General features: G+C 43.2%; 2 protein-coding genes across 10 annotated transcripts in view; one reads left to right on the forward strand and one right to left on the reverse strand.

Annotated features, from left to right (window-relative positions):
• The window catches only part of LPGAT1 (lysophosphatidylglycerol acyltransferase 1), a 133979-nt gene that overhangs the window by 24533 nt on the left and 87475 nt on the right, over positions 1-21971 (forward strand). The gene's annotated exons all lie outside the window — the stretch shown is intronic.
• LOC140908217 (uncharacterized) lies at positions 6098-7878 on the reverse strand. The gene is made up of 2 exons (XM_073335171.1): positions 7299-7878; positions 6098-6709 (listed from the first exon to the last, which is right to left on the reverse strand). Exons 1-2 carry the CDS (start codon positions 7876-7878, stop codon positions 6546-6548), a joined length of 744 nt encoding a protein of 247 aa, XP_073191272.1. The 3' UTR covers positions 6098-6545.

A 21971-nucleotide genomic window follows, 5' to 3' on the forward strand; every position in this document is an offset into this window, starting at 1 on the left:
GGATATTTCTACACTGGAAAAACAAATTACAACCTCCCCACAGCAGTGAGTCTCAGAGCCTGGGTCAATTGACTTGGGCTTGAGCTACAGCACTAAAAATAGCAGCGTAGATGTTCCCGTTCAGGCTGGAGCCTGGGGTCTGAGACCCACCCTGCTCACTAGGTCTCAGTGCCTGGGCTCCAGCCTGAATGGGAATGTCTACACTGCTATTTTTAGTGCTGTAACTCAAGCCTGAGTCAGTCAAGTGTGATCCAGGCTCTGAGGCTTGCTGCTGTGGGTTTAGGTTTTTTGCAGTGTAGAACAGGGGTGGGCAAACTACGGCCCGTGGGCCAGAACTGGCCTGCAGGCCATTTTAATCTGGCCCTTGAGCTTCCACTGGGGAGTGGGGTGTGGGGCTTGCCCTACTCCAGCTCTCCAGGGTCGGGGGCCGCTCTACGTGACTCCCAGAAACAGCGGCATGGCCCCTCTCTGGTTCCTACGTATAGGGGCAGCCAGGGGGCTCCACTCTGCATCCTGCCCCAAGTGTCTCCCCCGCAGCTTCCATAGGCTGGGAACCATGGCCAATGGGAGCTGCAGGGGTGGTGTCTGTGGATGGGGCAGTGTGCAGAGCTGCCCGGCCACGCCTCCACATAGGAACTGGAGAAGGAACATGCCTCTGCTTCTGGGAGCCGCTTGAGGTAAGCACTGCGCAGAGCTGCACCCCTGAGCCTTTTCCCACACCCCAACCTCCTGTCCCAGCCCTGATCTCCCCTCCCATCCTCCGAACCCCTTGATCCCAGCCCGGAGCACCTTCCTGCACTCCAGAGCCCGCAGCCCCAGACCCACCCCAGAGTCTGCACTCCCAGCCAGAACCTGTTACCCCCTCCCTCACACCAACACCAATTTTGTGAGCATTCATGGCCTGCCATACAATTTCTATTCCCAGATGTGGCCCTCAGGCCAAGAAGTTTGCCCACCCCTGATGTAGAAAGACATACCTTTTGGGATTTTTGTTTTGATATCTGTCACTTCCACATTGTGGAATACAACCATTAGCAAGCTAGTAATCTTGTCATCACTCTATTTAAAGAACTTGGCTGCCATCCTCCTCTGTGGAAACTCTATATGCTTGTATTACATGACAGCACCCGGAAGGGCAGTATAAAAAAAAGCAGTGTTCTTTTGGGCATGTCTAATAAGGATTAACAACTTGCAGCATCAACCAGCAAAAGGCACTGTTCTAGCCTTGCACATCTGCCTCCTTTGGCGTGCAGGAATCAAAGGCAAGCCCTTGTACTGTATATCTCCATTCAACGATGCTGGAAATTGTCTTGCTTCTCTCTGACATTTTTGTTTGTGGATTGACACTGTTCTGTTCTTTTGAGTTCACTAGGGGTGACCCAGCAGCAGTTGTCAGTTATCTGCCTTTTTAAATATGAACTGACCTGATCACAGTGACTCTTATGTTTCTCTAATCGCTTCCCAACCCCTTCTCTTTCAGGCATCTGAGTGATGCACTTCCTTTTTTACTAAACCAGCTATCTTATTTTTGCAGATACTGAAAAACTGCTCCTGGACTTTTTCTCCTAAATTTAGCCTTTATTTTGCTTAGTCTAGTTAATTTCACTTAATTAAACTGACCCTTTTGTTCTGATATTTCATTTCACAAAAAAAGCTGCAGATTTAAAATTGGACTCTACTGTAGTTTCTTTTAATCTCTTCTTCAGTGGAAGAAGTTTGGTAGACCGTTCCATCAATGCTTTTGTACTAGTAACATGATTATTCTCTCCTCGCCCATTTAAGTCATAAATAAACTATAGCATTCTGACTATTAGAACATCTATTGGCATTTTAGGGCACTAGGAATGTTATCATGTTACTTGATGGCTGTGGTAATGCTTCTCTGGGTAGTTTTTGCATCTTGCAGACTTGTTAATGGGGAGAACAGTGTGTGCTCTGGCAAGCTTGCTGCTTCACTGAGCAAATATTATAATTTTGATGTCTGTGTAAGTCAAGAATGCTTTGAGAGCTGCTCTTGGCATCTATTGTAGGCCTTTAACTGGATCTTTCGCATTACTGAAATGCGTGACCTGATACTGGATTCTGGTAGGACTTAATCGGAGCAGTGTGTGTGTCCATCTGTCTACCTATAATGAGTACTAAACTGTGTTCAGATTATTGTTTAAGTGGTTTGGGCTGGGATGGCTTGCCTCATCAGTGGTTTTGGTTTTATGCAGTGTTCAAGTTTAAATACAAACTGCCCACGCAAAACATGTTAGCCTGAACAGTTTTCGGACAGTATATGCTGGTTGTGTACCATATGTTGGAAAGGGGGAATACTTCATCCTTGGTGTTTTGCGGTCATGTGTGGACACATGGGTGCACTTGCAGACTTAGAAAGAGAGAGAAATTGATTGTGATTGCTCATGTACTGCCCTTTTCAGCTGACTAAATTCTACCTCTCCACCATGTAGAGCAATTTTTCAGGAATTTCTGTTGCCCTTGTGTGTCTTTTGACTAGAAATTGAGCTAAGACTATTTTGTCTACTCTGACATTCAGGCTATTTTACTCTGGCATTCAGGCTACTGAAAAATACCCCAGCTGATTAAAAAGTTGATTTTTATCTTGCTATTTGATATTTTCCAAAAGTCACTTTCATACTTTTTGTGGCCAAGACTACTAGCATCTAAAGTGAAATGTCTAGTATAGTTTAAACTATATCTCCAGGATACAGAAAAAATGAGGGCCTAAGTCTCTCAAAATGTATTGGATCATTTTCAAATGACCCAGTGGGTAACAAGTACGTTCATAATATTTGAAAAAACTTTCTAAACTCTTGTGGTTGTAATATTAGTTAACTTTAGCCAGTTCAACTGTTTTTAGGCTAAATAACTGCCAAAATCAACATGAAATAGCACAGAAAATACTGTAGTTATATGTTCTGCACGCTTTTTGTTTTAATCACTTAATATATTATTTTTTGTTGTTTTGTTCGTGAAGTAACCTTTCTGTTCTGGATTTCTCGTTCAGTTTCTGCCAGTATCAATCTTCACTTACCCAGACAAAAGGACATAATCTATTCTCAGGGATGCTGATGGCTAAAATGAGGTTTGGAACAGGGCTGCCAATGATGAAATTCTCTGAAATAAATTGATGGGTGTAACCAAAGCTGGACATATGTTAAGTTGACCTGATTTTGGTAATGCTAGCTGTTAAAAAGCTGAACCTCGAGGATTAAGATATTCTATCTTTCTCGGACTGATGCTTTCCGTAATGTCTACGAGTACAGCAAAGAAAGCTTTCAGAGCAGAAATGATAGGGTTTTGACTTAACGGTAGTAGATGCCTAAATTTTATATCTAGTTTAGTTAATTCCAAACTAGTCATAAAAGTAGGTTTGTAATAAAGTTAAGTGCATAAGAGTAGAAACTTTATATACTCTGTGTATTCCAAAAATAAACTTCACTTCAAACCCCATCTAAGGTTGCTAAGGGTATGTCTACACTACAAAATTAGGTCGAATTTATAGAAGTTGTTTTTTAGAAATCGTTTTTATATATTCGAGTGTGTGTCCCCACAGAAAATGCTTTAAGTGCATTAACTCGGTGGAGTGCTTCCACAGTACTGAGGCAAGCGTCGACTTCCGGAGTGTTGCACTGTTGGTAGCTATCCCACAGTTCCCGCAGTCTCTGCTGCCCATTGGAATTCTGGGTTGAGATCCCAATGCCTGATGGGGCTGACACATTGTCGTGGGTGGTTCTGGGTACATATCATCAGGCCCCCGTTCCCTCCCTCCCTCCCTCCCTCCGTGAAAGCAGCAGCAGACAATCATTTTGCGCCTTTTTTCTTGAGTTACCTGTGCAGACGCCGTACCCTGGCAAGCATGGAGCCCACTCAGGTAACCATCACTGTATGTCTTCTGAGTGCTGGCAGACGTGGTACTGCATTGCTACACAGCAGCATCAACCCATTGCCTTGTGGCAGCAGAAGGTACAGTAGGACTGGTAGCCATCATAGTCATGTCCGAGGTGCTCCTGGTCGCCTCTGTGAGGTCGATCAGGAGCGCCTGGGCAGACATGGGCGCAGGGACTAAATTTGGAGTGACTTGACCAGATCATTCTCTTTAGTCCTGCAGTCAGTCCTATTGAACCATCTTATGGTGAGCAGGCAGGTGACACGGATTGCTAGCAGTCCTACTGCACCATCTTCTGCCGAGCAGCCATGAGATGTGGATGGCTTGCAGTCCTTCTGCACTGTCTGCTGCCAGCCAAAGATGTAAAAGACAGATGGAGTGTATCAAAACAAGAAATAGACCAGATTTGTTTTGTACTCATTTGCTTCCCCCCCCCCCCCAGTCTAGGGGACTCATTCCTCTAGGTCACACTGCAGTCACTCACAGAGAAGGTGCAGCGAGGTAAATCTAGCCACGTATCAATCGGAGGCCAGACCAACCTGCTTGTTTCAATAAGAACAATAACTTAGGTGCACCATTTCTTATTGAAACCCTCCATGAAGTCCTGCCTGAAATACTCATTGATGTGAAGCCACCCCCTTTGTTGATTTTAATTCCCTGTAAGCCATGTCGTCAGTCACCCCTCCCTCTGTCAAAGCAACGGCAGACAATCGTTCCGCGCCTTTTTTCTGTGCGGACACCATACCAAGGCAAGCATGGAGGCCGCTCAGCTCACTTTGGCAATTAGGAGCACATTAAACACCACATGCATTATCCAGCAGTATATGCAGCACCAGAACCTGGCAGAGCGATACCGGGCGAGGAGGCAACGTCAGCACGGTCATGTGAGTGATCAGGACATGGACACAGATTTCTCTGAAACCATGGGCCCTGCCAATGCATGCATCATGGTGCTAATGGGGCAGGTTCGTGCTGTGGAACGCCGATTCTGGGCTCGGGAAACAAGCACAGACTGGTGGGACCGCATAGTGTTGCAGGTCTGGGACGATTCCCAGTGGCTGCGAAACTTTTGCATGCGTAAGGGCACTTTCATGGAACTTTGTGACTTGCTTTCCCCTGCCCTGAAGAGCATGAATACCAAGATGAGAGCAGCCCTCACTGTTGAGAAGCGAGTGGCGATAGCCTTGTGGAAGCTTGCAACGCCAGACAGCTACCGGTCAGTCGGGAATCAATTTGGAGTGGGCAAATCTACTGTGGGGGCTGCTGTGATGCAAGTAGCCCACGCAATCAAAGATCTGCTGATATCAAGGGTAGTGACCCTGGGAAATGTGCAGGTCATAGTGGATGGCTTTGCTGCAATGGGATTCCCTAACTGTGGTGGGGCCATAGACGGAACCCATATCCCTATCTTGGCACCGGAGCACCAAGCCCGCGAGTACAGAAACCGCAAGGGGTACTTTTCAGTAGTGCTGCAAGCTCTGGTGGATCACAAGGGACGTTTCACCAACATCAACATGGGATGGCCGGGAAAGGTACATGACTCTCGCATCTTCAGGAACTCTGGTCTGTTTCAAAAGCTGCAGGAAGGGACTTTATTCCCAGACCAGAAAATAACTGTTGGGGATGTTGAAAAGCCTATAGTTATCCTTGGGGACCCAGCCTACCGCTTAATGCCATGGCTCATGAAGCCGTACACAGGCAGCCTGGACAGTAGTCAGGAGCTGTTCAACTACAGGCTGAGCAAGTGCAGAATAGTGGTAGAATGTGCATTTGGACGTTTAAAGGCGCGCTGGCGCATTTTACTGACTTGCTTAGACCTCAGCAAAACCAATATTCCCACTGTTATTACTGCTTGCTGTGCGCTCCACAATATCTGTGAGAGTAAGGGGGAAGATATTTTTGGCGGGGTGGGAGGTTGAGGCAAATCGCCTGGCTGCTGGTTATGCGCAGCCAGACACCAGGGTGGTTAGAGCACAGGAGGGCACGGTACACATCAGAGAAGCTTTGAAAACCAGTTTCATGACTGGCCAGGCTACGGTGTGAAAGTTCTGTTTGTTTCTCTTTGATGAAACCCCCGCCCCTTGGTTCACTCTACTTCCCTGAAAGCTAACCACCCTCCCCTCCTCCCTTCGATCATTGCTTGCAGAGGCAATAAAGTCATTGTTGCTTCACATTCATGCATTCTTTATTCATTCATCACACAAATAGGGGGATGACTACCAAGGTAGCCCAGGAGGGGTGGTGGAGGAGGGAAGGAAATTGCCACACAGCACTTTAAAAGTTTACAACTTTAAAATTTATTGAATGCCAGCCTTCTGTTTTTTGGGCAATCCTCTGTGGCGGAGTGGCTGGTTGGCCACTGGCCCCCCCACCGCGTTCTTGGGCGTCTGGGTGTGGAGGCTATGGAACTTGGGGAGGAGGGCGGTTGGTTACACAGGGGCTGTAGTGGCAGTCTGTGCTCCAGCTGCCTTTGCTGCAGCTCAACCATACACTGGAGCATACTGGTTTGGTCCTCCAGCAGCCTCAGCATTGAATCCTGCCTCCTCTCATCATGCTGCCGCCACATTTGAGCTTCAGCCCTGTCTTCAGCCTGCCACTTACTCTCTTCAGCCCGCCACCTCTCCTCCTGGTCATTTTGTGCTTTCCTGCACTCTTACATTATTTGCCTCCACGCGTTCGTCTGTGCTCTGTCAGTGTGGGAGGACAGCATGAGCTCAGAGAACATTTCATCACGAGTGTGTTTTTTTTTTTTTTTCTTTCTAGTTTTCACTAGCCTCTGGGAAGGAGAAGATCCTGTGATCATTGAAACACATACAGCTGGTGGAGGAAAAAAAAGGGACAGTGGTATTTAAAAAGACACATTTTATAAAACAGTGGCTACACTCTTTCAGGGTAAACCTTGCTGTTAACATTACATACATAGCACATGTGCTTTCGTTACACGGTCACATTTTGCCTCCCCGCACTGCGTGGCTACCCCCTCATCTCTCCCCCCTCCCCGTGGCTAACAGCGGGGAACATTTCTGTTCAGCCGCAGGCAATCAGCTCAGCAGGAATGGGCACCTCTGAGTGTCCCCTGAAGAAAAGCACCCTATTTCAACCAGGTGACCATGAATGATATCTCACTCTCCTGAGGATAACACAGAGCGATAAAGAACGGATGTTGTTTGAATGCCAGCAAACATACACTGCAATGCTTTGTTGTACAATGATTCCCGAGTACGTGTTACTGGCCTGGAGTGGTAAAGTGTCCTACCATGGTGGATGGAATAAGGCTGCCCTCCCCAGAAACCTTTTGCAAAGGCTTTGGGAGTACATCCAGGAGAGCCGCAAATGCCAGGGCAAATTAATCCTTTCACATGCTTGCTTTTTAAACCATGTATAGTATTTTAAAAGGTACACTCACCGGAGGTCTCTCCTCTGCCTGCCGGGTCCAGGAGGCAGCCTTGGGTGGGTTCGGGGGGTACTGGCTCCAGGTCCAGGGTGAGAAACAGTTCCTGGCTGTCGGGAAAACCGGTTTCTCCGCTTGCTTGCTGTGAGCTATCTACAACCTCATCATCTTCATCTTCTTCATCCCCAAAACCTGCTTCCGTGTTGCCTTCATCTCCATTGAAGGAGTCAAACAACACGGCTGGGGTAGTGGTGGCTGAACCCCCTAAAATGGCATGCAGCTCATCATAGAAGCGGCATGTTTGGGGCTCTGACCCGGAGCGGCCGTTCGCCTCTCTGGTTTTCTGGTAGGCTTGCCTCAGCTCCTTCAGTTTCACGCGGCACTGCTTCGGGTCCCTGTTATGGCCTCCGTCCTTCATGCCCTGGGAGATTTTGACAAAGGTTTTGGCATTTCGAAAACTGGAACGGAGTTCTGATAGCACGGATTCCTCTCCCCATACAGCGATCAGATCCCGTACCTCCTGTTCAGTCCATGCTGGAGCTCTTTTGCGATTCTGGAACTCCATCATGGTCACCTGTGCTGATGAGCTCTGCATGGTCACCTGCAGCTTGCCACGCTGGCCAAACAGGAAATGATTCAAAAGTTCACGGTTCTTTTCCTGTCTATCTGGCCAGTGCATCTGAGTTGAAAGCGCTATCCAGAGAGGTCACAATGGAGCACTCTGGGATAGCTCCTGGAGGCCAATACCTTCAAATTGTGTCCATAGTACCCCAAATTCGACCCGGCAAGGCCGATTTTAAGCGCTAATCCACTTGTCAAGGGTGGAGTAAGGAAATCGATTTTAAGAGCCCTTTAAGTCGAAAAAAAGGGCTTCATCGTGTGGATGGGTGCAGGTTTACATCGATTTAACGCTGCTAAATTCGACCTAAAATCCTAGTGTAGACCAGGGCTAAGTGAGAATGTGTAGCTGCCTATCACATCATTTTATAAAACTTAAGGCTTGTCTACACTGGCACTTTACAGCGCTGCAACTTTCTCGCTCAGGGGTGTGAAAAAACACCCCCCCCTGAGCGCAGCAAGTTTCAGCACTGTAAAGCGCCAGTGTAAACCGTGCACCAGTGCTGGGAGCTGCGCCTCTTGTGGAGAGTTTTTTTGTTTTGTTTTTGTTTTTTTAGAGCGCTGGGAGCCAGCACTAACAAGCCACGTTAAAGTGCTGCCGTGCCAGCACTTTAGCATTGCCAGTGTAGAGTAGCCCTCAAACACTTTTTAAAAAGGAGATGACTGGTGAAGGATAACACAAATCTCTCATTGTCTACATAAGTGCTGTATTCTTTTCGAGTTTAAAGAAATACATATTTTTTCACAAAGCAACCTTAGTTCTGATCTATTGATCGTCATGTGGCTTTTTAATGCATTGTTTTCCTTAAGGGATAATATTTAGTGGGAAATAATCAGTTACTTTATTTATCAATTGAAAATAAGAATTTTGAAGTCAAGTATTCCATTACTACTGTTTCTTGAAAGTAATGCTATACACTTTTTCCTATTAAAATACTTATAATATTAGGGTTACTAATTTATATTGCTCTAGTCGGGTACAGGGTGCCATTTTGATAGCTGTACAAATATATAGGAAGATAAGGTCTTGACCCTCAGAGTTTACTAATCTCCACATACAGCACACAATGCTTCTGAAAAGGACATTTTTATTTTTACAATAATATTTATGTAGAGTCAGATTCAAGGCATTTGTTGTAAACATGCATTTCTTTATAGTTGGTGACAGTGTATGTTATGTGGGTAGTGCTTGCTTATATGCTTAGCTCTGGTAAGTGATGTGTTAAGTACCTTTTTGTCACTTAGTAATTTTAATTGATATTTAAAGCAAAGTTTTTGTTTCTTGAATTTCCCAGTATTTTTTTCTGTACATCTTTTGCTATATCTTTTTAAGTAGGTAAGTGACAACAGTTTTAAAAATATGAAATGCTATACAGTGGTTATCAGTTACATTTTAGGCATGAATGTAGGTTAAAAATGGCTTCTGCAGAGTCCTGTTTCATGCGAGATGCACCTGACGTTTAGAGGCACGTTCCCTGTCTACCTGCATTGTCATGCATGTGTGCTCAGTGAGCTCACTGTAACTAAATATTGGTAAAAAGTGTAAAGAATATTTGGCAAAGTAGCAGAATCAAGACTAGACCTCCAACTTTTGTGTTTATCAATTAATGCCCAGTTCTCTAGGCCACAGGTCAAGTCACTGAACCTCTGTGCCATATTTGTCACACATGAAAGGTGTGGTTAAAAATACTTACTACTTTTTCATCTGTAGATTTCAAAGATTTTTTTTCCAGAGGTGTCCTCAACATTATTAACCAAATTTGACAGTTGGCCTATTGAAGTAGAGGGTTCGAAGCATTTTGTATAAGAATTGCCTTACTGGGCTGGACCACTGGTCCATCTAGCCCAGTATCTTGTCTTCTCTCAGTGGCCAGTGCCAGATACTTCAGAGGCAGTGAACAGAACAGGGCAAGTTGAATGATTCATCCCTGTCATCCAGTCCTAGATTCTGGCAATCAGAGGCTTAGGAACACCCAGAGTGTGGGGGTTGCATCCCTGATCATCTTGGCTAATAACCATTGATGGACCTATCCTCTGGTAACTTATTTAACTCTTTGTTTTTTTTGTTGTTGTTGTTTTTTTTTTGAACCCTGTTACACTTTTTTGGCCTTCACAACATCCCCTGGCAATGAGTTCCACAGGTTGACTGTGCATTGTGTGAAAAAGTACTTCCTTATGTTTGTTTTAAACCTGCTGCCTATTAATTTCATTGGGTGATACTTAATTCTTGTGTTTATGTAAAGGGGTAAATAACACTTCTGTTCGCTTATTCCACATCATTTGTGATTTGTATATCGCCACTCCTCCCCCCCCGTCATGTCTTTTTCTAAGATGAACAATCCCAGTCCTTTTAATCTCTCCTCCTATGGAAGCTGTTCCATACCCAGCTATTCCATAGTCATTTTTATTGCCCTTCTCTGCACCTTTTCCAAGTCTAATATATCTTTTTTTAGATGAATGCAGTATTCCAGGTGTGGGTGTACTATGGATTTGTGTAGTGTCATTATATTTTCTATCTTATTGTCTGTTTCCTAATGCTTTCCAACATTTTGTTAGCTTTTTTGACTGCTGCTGCACACTGAGTGGATATTTTCAGAGAACTGTCCATGTTGGCTCCAAGATCTCTTTTGAGTGGAACAGTTAATTTAGACCCCATCATTTTGTATGTATAGTGATTACATTTTCTAATGCATTGAATTTCACCTGCTGTTTTGCTGTTCATTCCCCTGTTTGGTGGAATCTTTTTGTAACTCTTTGCAGTCAGCTTTGAACTTATGTATCTTGAGTAATTTAGTATTGTCTGCCAATTTTGCCATTTCACTCTTCACTTCCTCTCTCAAATAACTTATGAATATGTTGAACAGCACTAGTCTTAATATAGATCCTTGGGGGACATCACTATTTACCACTCTCCACTGTGAAAATTGACCATTTTTTCCTGTCCTTTGCTTCTTCTTTTAACCAGTTACTGATCCATGAGAGCACCTTCCCGCTTATCCCATGGCTACATACTTTGCTTAAGAGCCTTTGGTGAGGGACCTTGTCAAAGGCTTTCTGAAACTCTTAGTACACTATTGTGACGGGATTCCCCCGGGGTGCAGCTTGGGACCGTGGGACCACTGTGCCCCCTGAACTCTCTCCAGCCTGGGCTCTCTCTCAAAATGCCTTAATTGTGACCAGCAATAAACCCCTCCGGGCGCTGTGATCACTCAGCACAACCACATGTGGAGCCCCACACCCAGCTATATTGCATGAATGCTCCCAGAGCCACTCATGAATCACACAGCAAAATGCACCAGAGCTAAAGCCTCCTAGCACTCAGGAATATACCACCTAGCACTGCTCAAGACGAGCAATGCAGATTTATTAATTCAGCAATGAAAAGTGGACATACACCCATAGGCGCTGATTTCTGCTCCTGCTGCTGGGTGCTCGACCCTTCTCTGTCCCCGGCCCCACCCTGACTCGACTCCACCCCTTCCCTGCTCCCTCCCGCCCATGTTCCGCCCCTATTCCAACCTCTTCCCCAAAGTTTCCGCCGCTCCCTGCCCCATTCCAACTCCTTCCCCATCTCCTCCCCTAAGCGTGCTGGATTCCCCCTCCCTCCCAGCATGTCGCCAAACAGCAGCGCGGGAAGTGCTGGGAGGTAGGCAGAGGAGCGGGGATGCACACACTCAGAGGAGGAGGTGGGGCGCAGGGGGAGCGGGGGAGCTGGCTGCTGTTGTGTGAAGAGCACACACTTTTTCCCCGTGGGTGCTCCAGCTCCGGAGCACCCATGGAGTTGGCGCCTACACAAGTCCAGACATGTCTGAGGGGGCATTGCTGAGTCTCCAGGCAAGGTTGAGCAATTCCCCTGGTGTAGCCTCATGGAGGTGAGTCATTGCATTGCAGCTCCCTTGCTGGACAATGGTCATTGATGGGTTCATTGATACCCCGCCTGGGTGTTGGTTACTTTCCTGGCTGTTGCCTCTGGGGAGCTAATATCTGGCTGAGTCCCCAACTTAACAGCAGGTTTTAGTGACAACCATACAGCACAATTCTCATAACTTCATATGCATTGATGATATACATATATGGATAGAGAAATTACCTTCAGCAGATCATAGCCTTTCCCCCGATACCTTACATAGCATGCTTTATATGTAAGGTCACGATTATATAAAAATGAAGAATTTTGGGATACCAGGACACTCCTCCAGGGTATACAATGTCACAACCATATTCACTGCATCCCCCTTGTCCACATGCTTGTTGATCCCCTCAAAGAATTCTAGTAGATTGGTGAGGTATGATTTCACTTTACAAAAACCATGTTGTTCTTTACTATAGTTTCAACCAGTTTGCCCAGTACTGAAGTCAGTTGCCAGGATCACCTCTAGAGCCCTTTTTAAAATTGATGCAATGTAATCAAAGTAATGTAAAGCTAACTTTTTAAAAAGGCTCCAGAGACAATCCTGGCAATTGGAGGCCAGAAAGCCTAACTTCAGTACCAGGCATATTGGATGAAACTATGGTAAAGAACAGAATTATCAGACACAGATGAACATGATATGTTGGGGAAGAATCAACAAGGCTTTTGTGAAGAGAAATCATGCCTCACCAATTTATTAGAATTCTTTGAGAGAGTCAACAAGATTTGAACAAGGGTGAGTCATTTGGCATAATTTACTTGGACTTTTCTGAAAGCCTTTCACAAGGTCCCTCATCAAAGACTCTTAAAGCAAAGTAAGCTGTTCTGGGATAAGAGGGAAGGTCCTCTCATGGATTAGTAACTGGTTAAAAGATAGGAAACAAAGGGTAGGAATAAATGGTCAGTACTCAGAATGGGGAGAGGTAATTAGTGGTGTCTCCCAGGCGTCTGTACTGGGACCAGTCCTATTCAACATATTCATAAATGATATGGAAAAAGTGGCAAATGGTGAGGAGGCAAAATTTGCAGATGATATAAAACTACTCAAGATAGTTAAGTCCCAGGCAGACTGCAAAGAGCTACAACGGGATCTCTCAAAACTGGATGACTGGGCAACAAAATGGCAGATGAAATTCAGTATTGATGAATGCAAAGTAATGCACGCTGGAAAACATAATCCCAACTCTACATCTAAAATGATAGTCTAAATTAGCTGTTACCACTCAAGAAAGAGGTCTTGGAGTCATTGTGGATAGTTACTTCCCCCCTCCCAAACTGGTCTTCAAATTCTTTTTTAGCCTGCCTAATTATACTTGACTTGCTGGGGTTTATACTCCTTTCTATTTTCCTCAGTAGGATTTGACCTTCAGTTTTCAAAGGATGCCTTTTTCCCTGTAACCTCCTCTCTTACTTTGCTGTTTAGCTGTGGTGGCATTTTGTTGGTCCTCTTACTTTTATTTGGGGTATATATTTAGTTTGAGCCTCTATTTATGATGATTTTAAATAGTTTTCATGCAGCGTGCAATCATTTCATCCTTTTGACTGTTCCTTTTAATTTCTGTTTAACTAGCTTCCTCGTTTGTGTAGTTTCCTTTTTCTTAAGTTAAATGCTACTGTAGTGGGCTTCTTTTGGCATTTTTCCCCCTACATGGAGGTTACATTTAATTACATTATGGTCACTATTTCCAAGCGGTTCAGCTATTTTCACCTATTGGACCAAATCCTGTGCTTTGCTTAGGACTAAATCAAGAATTGCATCTCCCCTTGTGGATTCCTGGACTGGCTGCTCCAAGAAGCAATCATAAGTGGTGTCTAGAAATTTTATCTCTGCATCCCATCCTGAGGTGACAGGTACCCAGTCAGAATGGGGATAGTTGAAATCCCCCATTATTATTGGGTTTTCTGGTTTTGTAGCTTTTTTAATCTCCCAGGGCATTTCAGTTACCGATGCCATCCTGGTCAGATGGTTGGTAGTATATTCCAACCGCTATGCTGATAATTTTCGAGCATAGAATCCCTGTCCATAGAGGTTCTGTGTACAGTTCGATTCATTTAAGATTTTTACTTTATTTGACTGTATGGTTTCTTTCACATATAGTGCCAATCGCCAACCAGGGCAACCTATACTGTCATTCGTATATATTTGGCATCTTGGTAATACCGTGTCACATTGATAGTTTATCATCGTTCCACCAAGTTTCTGTGATGCCTGTTTTATCAATATCCTCTTTAATACCAGGAACTGGAGTTTGCTCATTTTAATACGTAAACTTCCAGCATTTGTATACAAGCACTTCTAAAATGTCACTATTTAGTTGTCTGCCTTCATGTGATGTAATTGAATGGGAATTTTTTGTTTGTTTTTGTTTGACTATTTTTCTTTATTTCCTACTTGTACTTTATCAACTTCTATCCTGTCTTCCTTACTAGGATATAGAGTATCCCCTTTAAGGTACAGAGGAGCACATGGTTTGGACAGAGACCTGTCGGCTTTCCCCCAGCCCTTAGTTTAAAAACTCTGCTATGACCTTTTTAATTGTACATGCCAGCAGTCTAGTTCTGTTTTGGTTTAGATGGAGCCTATCCATTGTATCTAGACTCCTCCTTTCCCAAAAGGTTTCCCGGTTCCTGATAAATCTAAATCCCTTCTCCGAACACCATTGTCTCATCCGCACATTGCAGTTCTGCCTGTCTAACTGACCCTGTGTGTGGAACTGGAATCATTTCAGAGAATGCTAGTATGGAGGTCTTGGACTTCAATTTCTTGCAGCATAAATTTGGCTGTTATGTATTATGATGGTGTAGAGATGAAGGCATGGATCTGCCACATCTGAGATCAGGATTCCTTTGCTAGCTTTGTCACAGACAGTGGCAAGTCATTTAACCTCTGTTTCTCCATTTGGAAAATGAGCCTGTGCGCACTTTTATACCCAAGGACCAATTTTTATGGGGAATGGAGGAGGAGTTTTCCCAGATTCTTTTTTGTTTTGTTTCTGTTCTCCTATTTTGGATAATTTTCTTCAAACATCATATTATTCCTGCCTTCAGCCCATGCAGATGCAGGTCTCAGTGTCAAAATCTGCCAGTACTTAGATTTTGTGATGTAATATGATTACATTGAGCAGAAAGAAGGGCCCAAAAATACATTGCAAATTTTTGTTTAAAGTAGTTGTTATCCATTTATGTAAAGACTTTTAACTCAAATGCTTAATCAAATTTTAAGTTACAAAATGGACTGGGGCAAAATCAGTCTTGTGATGAGATCCTGATTGGCATCTTAGCTATGGAGAGGCTTCTACCTTTCTAATTCTGAGACAAAAAACTACTATAAGGTAGATTTACAGTTGAGATTTACTTTATTATTTTCTCTGGAGTTTGGACCTTGACTATAATACATTGACCAAGAAATCTGGACTTTGACAAAAAATAATTGACTACACCTGACCTATTGTATATGAACAAGCAAGATAGTGCTGGAAGCAGCTTTTGGCAGACCAGTTTTCTGCTGTTCCGCTGGCTTGGGCAGAGTAGCATTTACTGGCCATCAGGATGGTAAATCTTGTAAAATCTTGCCACATTTAGTTGGTTTGGCTGAGCCGCTAGAAACTTCACCTGGGAAATGGTCTTTTAAACTTGGAACTATCTCAGTAAGTTTGCACTCACTGGAGTACCTCATTAATGGATCTGTTCACGATGGTAAACAGTAGCAAGCTTCCATGATTCTGCACTTCATAGAGACCTTCTCTGCTATATGCTTTTTCCCTCCTCCATTCATTGGTCACATTCTCTGAAAAATCAGACTGACAAAGCACATCGTCAGCTGCATTGCTTTAATCTATCCTAGGCCTGCCCTTACTAGTCATGGTATTTGGAGCTGTTAAGGCTAGTGTCAAAAGAACGTCTAGCCCGCTGTTAGGTCACATTCTGTTATTTTGGGGAACTAGTGGGCACAGTACACAAGAAAAGCTGCACATATAGATCCTTGGGTGCATCCACATATGAAGGAGTCTGTGTTCAGAAGTAATCAGCACTCTTAATGTTTGAAATAGTGTCTTTCCAAAATAAACTACTATACTTAGTTTCATCATTGGCTTGATGAGAGAGGTGGGAGAGTCAAATACAGATCTAATTTAATTGCCATCTATTTTAATTCTCTTATAAGAAGAGACTTAAAAAAAAATCTAAAGAGGAAGTTTGAGTGATTAAGGGGCTGAGTATTGTGATAGTTTGCAAGTGACCACTGTGACACACCGTACCTCCAAGTAGCACCCTATAATCCCCATATTCATTGTTCAGATTTGGCTGTGATATTTCATACAAAGCATGCCACGTAAGATATCATATGAAAGACCACGATCTGCTGAAACCCATTGTTCTGTCAAAATATGTATGGTTGTTATTGAAATATGTTGTCAATTTTCGAGTTGTTCTCTGCTAGTTCTCAGTGACAACAAAGGAGGTAATCCACCCCCAGGTGGATGTTAGATGACCATTAATCAGCAGGGGAGCTGTAAACAAGGGATGTACAATTTTGTAAGAGAAGCACCACACAATAGGGATTGCTCAACCCTGTGACTCAGCAAGGCCCATCAGGCATGGCAAGACTAGTTTTTGTCCAGGGACATGGACTAAGAGTATAAAGTAAGGGACAGTGGCATCGTACCTTTACCTTTCTCCTCCCCCTCCTATGCTGGAAGCAATAAGAATGCTGGGAAGAAAAAGACTTGAACTGAGGAGACTGGTCCCAGGCTTGAAGGGAAAGCCCATGTATTAAGGATAGTAACCTACCTGCAACTTCCCATGGGGTGAGAGAAACTGCTTCATCCAAATACTGATTAATCTAATAAGGTTCAGGATTTACACTGCATACTTACCTTTTATTTTCTTCGGGAACTATCTCTGACCTTTTGTGCCTACCACTACAATCACTTAAAATCTATCTTTCTGTAATCAGTAAACTTATTTTAATGTTTTATTGTTACTGGTGAGATTGTCTGAAGTGTTTGGGAAATCTGCTCAAGTTACAAAGGCTGGTGCATGTCCACTTTCCTTTGACAAAGTGGTGAACCAATTAATAAACTTGCATTGCTGAAGAAAGGGTCTGGAGCAGTGCAAGATGGCATATTCCAGGGTCTGAGGCTGGGGACATGGGAGATTTGCTGGTGCCTTTCTCTGTGAGATTCGTGAGTGGCTCATGCAATTTAGCTTGGTGTGGGGCTCCATTTGCTGTTGTACTAAGTGATAACAGTGCCCAGAGAGGTTTGCTACTTGTCCCTAGCAAAGCATTGTGAGAGACAGCCCAAGCTGGAGAGTTAAGGGGACACAGCGGTACCCCAGTTCCAGATTGTACCCTGGGGATCCCATCACAACCACCGAAGGCAGTGGCGGAGTAATTTTAAGACTGACTTTATAACTCCAACAATGGAGGTGAAGGGAAGCTATAACTAGGAGTAATGGGATGAAAATAGAAAGAAAATGTAAGTTGAATATCAGGAAAATTAGATGTTTAATCGTATGGAGTAGTCTTCCTGGGGAAGTGATGGAAGTTCAGTGGGACATCTGAAAACCAAACTTGATTTAAGTCGCTAAGAAAATGTATAGTGGTAAACAGGCCTTCATTGCTGAGGAGACCGTCTCTCTCTTCTGTGATTCTATGAAGACAGAGACTTAATAGGGTATTGAGGGAGGGAAAATTAACCACTAGTGTAATTTAGAGTTGTTGCAATAATACTGAATTGAGTTAGTTATAAACATGTTCTTTAGTAGTTGAAATCTTTGCTTTGTATGTCATGTCCTTAGAATTTTATGCAGTGTTTGTAGTCGTGTTGATCCCAGGATATTAGAGAGGCAAGGTTGGTGAGGCAATATTTTTTTATTGGACCAACTTCTGGTGGCGAGAGAGACAAGCTTTTGAGCTTACACAGAGTTCTTCTTCAGGTCTGTGTAAGCTCAAAAGCTTGTCTCTCTTGCCACCAGAAGTTGGTCCAATAAAGATATTTTGTCATCCACCTTGTCTCTCCAATGTCTCCAGAATGATCTTTAGATTGCAGATGCTGGAATGAATGGCAGAGGTACTCAGTGTCTTAAGTTCTTATTAAAAATTTATATTTAGGGCCCTACCAAATTCACAGTCCATTATGGTCAATTTCACAGCCATAGGATTTGAAATTTGATATATTTCACATTTTCAGATATTTTAAATGTGAAATTTCGGTGATGTAACCATGGGGGTCCTGACTCAAAAGGGGTTTGTGGGAGAGTGTGTCGCAAACCTGTTGTAGGGGGTCGTGGAATTGCCACCCTCATGTCTATGCTGCCTTCAGAACTGAACAGAGTGGGAAGGAGGGTGTTGCAGAGCTATCTGAGGCCAGGAGAGATACCCAAGAGCAGCGTTTCAGGGAAAGAGCAAGTCCTGTCCCTCCCCAGCACAGCCAGAGCTAGGAGCCCCCTTTGCTGGAGTGCTCCTAGGATCACGGGGACATTGGATTTCACAGGGAAGGGCTTATTTCACATTCTGTGACACATTTTTCATGCCTGGGAAATTTGGTGGGGCCCGAGGTATGTTCTTAGAAGCATAAGTAAAATAGTAAACTTTATTTAAATAAATAAAATGTGAAGCTACATTTTATAAACCTCACTTCTTGCTCCTCTCTTTTCTCTCAGGATTATGTTCATTTTCCTTTCAGTCAATGTATGTATGTATGTATGACTCTGTGATGCTTTCTGTGCTATTAGCTAGGAATTCCTGTAACCTCAAAGACAACTGGAGGGTAGGGGTGTGACAGAAAAGGCTATTGCTTTTCTTTCAGTTAGTATTTTTAATGCTTTTAATGTGGAAATGTTTTCTTAATTACTGTGAAACACTGTTATCTAAAACAGGATATAATCAGTTTTTTTCTGTTTTCACAACACCGAACTAGTCTATTAATTTGCACAAACAAATGTATTTTTTAAAATTAACAACTCTCTCTCATACGTTTACACATGTTTTTACAAGGTCTAGGCATATTGTGTAGCCCAGACTACAGCCAATTGCCTTTCAGAGTTCCTGAAAATATAGATATGTATGTAGAGGTGAGGATGGGGGAGGATTAGTGAGGGTCCAAACTGACCAGGTCTTACACAGTGATTATGGAAACCTTGAAATCAATGAGCTGCTGTGACCCCTGTATTCACAGTCTACACACTGTTGTAATAATCTTTGTACAAGGCATGCCTTGTAGGATATCATTCGAAAACTCATAATTTGCTGGTCAGTATTGTCCTGATTAAAACTGTGTGGCAATGTACAAGATTTGCCTGAATGAGAATGATAATACATCTTCCAAACACCACGGCCTTGCTCAAACTGAGGTTAGCAAACAGATCTGTCCTAAACAAAGGAATGTGGGCTTGCCTTAATTTGCATTTAAGCAGTGAACAGAGTAATCAAGCAGTGAACAGAGTAATCAAGCAGGAAGGAAAACAAAGGAAGCTCAAACAGTTGAGAAAAAAGCAGCTGGGAACATCTTTCCACATAGACTTTTTGTCTACTGGTGCCCAGCTAGAAATGTTTTTCAAGAAGCGGACTGAAACTGTAATAAGGGAATGACAAATACCCTAAGGGACATCCCACCTCCCCAGCCAATTGCTTTCGCTGCACCTGTAGTGGTAAGGAAGCATTTGTTTGACTCTGGGAGAAGAGTTCCTGACCCACAGGATTTGGTTAGTAAGACTGCTCAAAGCATGTAGTGAGAAATTTTGCTTGAATTCTGATACAGTTTAAGTCAGGTTTTCGGAAAGTTGTCTTTATTTTTCTTGTAACCATTTCTGACTTTTATGCCTCTTAGATTGTAAACGAGTACAAGTAATCTCTTTGTAGTTTATCAACTTGTTTTATTGTTTTATCTAATCCAGTGTGTTAAAATTGAAGTGTCTGGGGAACTCCATTTAGTGTGACAAGTTGTGTGCATGTTAATCTTTTAAAGAAATAAAGGATATAATAAAAATGTATTGTCCAGGAAAGGGCTGGGCAGTACAAGACATACATTTCTAGGGGAAAATCTAAGACTGTGGGTCACTCTACAGTATACCCAAGGCAGGTGAGAGCCAGAGTGTAACCTGTGTGTGGCTGGCAGGTTGCAGTTACACAGACGCTCAGGCTGTGGCTTGCAGGCTGGAAGGCTGTTTGTGAGCATCCCAGGTGGGAGCTACTACAGCAAGTCATTGTAAGACACCTAAGGTTGCGGGGCAGGGATGACGCAGCTGCTCAACAGGCTGGATTGTACCCTGGCATGTCACAGTTGCTTATCGAGCGTCTCATTAGTTTTATTTCTAACTAATCTCTGCCACCATTCCCAGAATTTCCTAATGCTGTCTCTCAGAGGCCTCAACAACAAAGGGTAAATAACTTTTTAACATCTGTATCTCGCTGGCATAGCTGAAACAAGGTTTGATCAGCCACTCTGAACGTCACTAGACTGTATGTAATACTTCATTATAAGAAAACATATTGTTAGAATTCAGAGAAGAATGTATTAAATTTAGTAATTCACTTCAACTTTGGTGTTTTGAGGCTTAGAACAATTTGCTGAGGTCAGAAGGGAAGCAGAGTATACTTTGTGTTTTATGCTGTTGATTTTTATGGCTGAAAATTTGCATAGGTTATTGAGTGTATTTACAGGACCTTGATCATAAAAAATGCACAATATTGCTTTGTTTTCAGTGTTGCCAACTCACAACTTTTTGTTGTTACAAGTCTTGAAATACTTTTTTTTTGTCTTAAAGCACCAACTACTGGATTTGTGACTACATGAGATATTCACTTAAAGCGAAGTGTCTTAGCCCTCATGTTTGCGAGCTTGACAGCATGACCTGAATGTGCCCTAGAGGTTCAAAATCCAGGAGGCAGATAAACTGAACCCCAAATTTATTATTTAAGTATCTCATAACTCAAGCCAATCACATGATTTTGTGGCCTAATTCATGCTTTTTGAATTCTTGGGGGTGGCAACATGTCGCCCTTCCAAAACAGAGAGCCCTCCTCTGAAGGAAGCAGGAGCTTCGAAGGTCCTTCTACCCTAGAACTATTTATGTTGGGCTCTGTAACTTTGTTTGTGGACTGAGTAAGGCAATGTTTGTGATCTGAGTGCAGCTGCAGTCAAGAGGGAGAAATGCACTGTATCTGGGTTCCTCTCTGTGTGTGTCGTAGTGGCTTCTGGTTAGGAGACTTCCCTCATCTGCAAATCTGTGTGTGTCGGTTTAAAAATAATAATCTTAGATGTTTCCTCAGGGCTGAAATTTTACCAATGAAAAGTGCTGGTGTGGACAGTGCTTTATCGGTGGCAGGCATGCTCCTGCTGACAAAGCTACTGCCCCTCATCGAGGGTGGTTTTATTTTTGTCTGCAGGAGAGCTCCCTCCTGCTGACAAAGAGCGGCTACGTTGTGTGCCTTACAGCTGTGCCACTAAAGCCTTGCCACTGCTGCTGTAAGCTGTGCAGTGTAGACATAGCCTAATACTGTAGTGAGAAAGCAGGTGTAGAAAATTAAACAAATGTTCAGTTACAAATAAAAGCCAATATGTAAATGAGTTCATACATATTGGTTAATGGTGCAGTGTCTTAATTCGCATAGTTGATCCCTTGCAAACAATCTCTAGATTTCTGAATCTCCTGTCTGAAGAGGTATGCCAGAGTGTATAAAATAAATAAACCATCTTTATGTTGATATGAAATTCACTACATGTGAATATATTGGGTACTTCTCAAAGCTTTTTAATTCTCTCTCTCCCCCTGCCGCCCCCCAAATGTGTTTAATCATGATTTATAAAATTGCAAAGTGTTCTCAGAAATGTCAGCTGCTACTCTGGTCGCAGAAATGGAGAGCAAAGCACAATATTTCAGCCACAAATTTGGAAAAAAAGTATTTATTTTTATTGCCCTCATGCTAGTGGCTCTAAACAGAGTTGTTCATAGAAAGCTCAGTAATCTGCAGGATTTTGAGAAAATGTGGTCTAATTTTGGACTGTGATTATGAAAGTGCTATTACTGATGCTAAGGATATGGATGAATATTGACCCTTTTTGCCTTATGAATCTTAGATAGATTTGCTTCTTCCTTTCTTATTCTTAATTCTTTTCTTACTGGCATGCTGTCTCTGAGGCTTCATTCTTTCTCTTGAG

The sequence above is a fragment of the Lepidochelys kempii genome, chromosome 3, assembly GCF_965140265.1.
Source record: "Lepidochelys kempii isolate rLepKem1 chromosome 3, rLepKem1.hap2, whole genome shotgun sequence".
In the NCBI taxonomy this organism is placed as follows: domain Eukaryota; kingdom Metazoa; phylum Chordata; order Testudines; family Cheloniidae; genus Lepidochelys; species Lepidochelys kempii.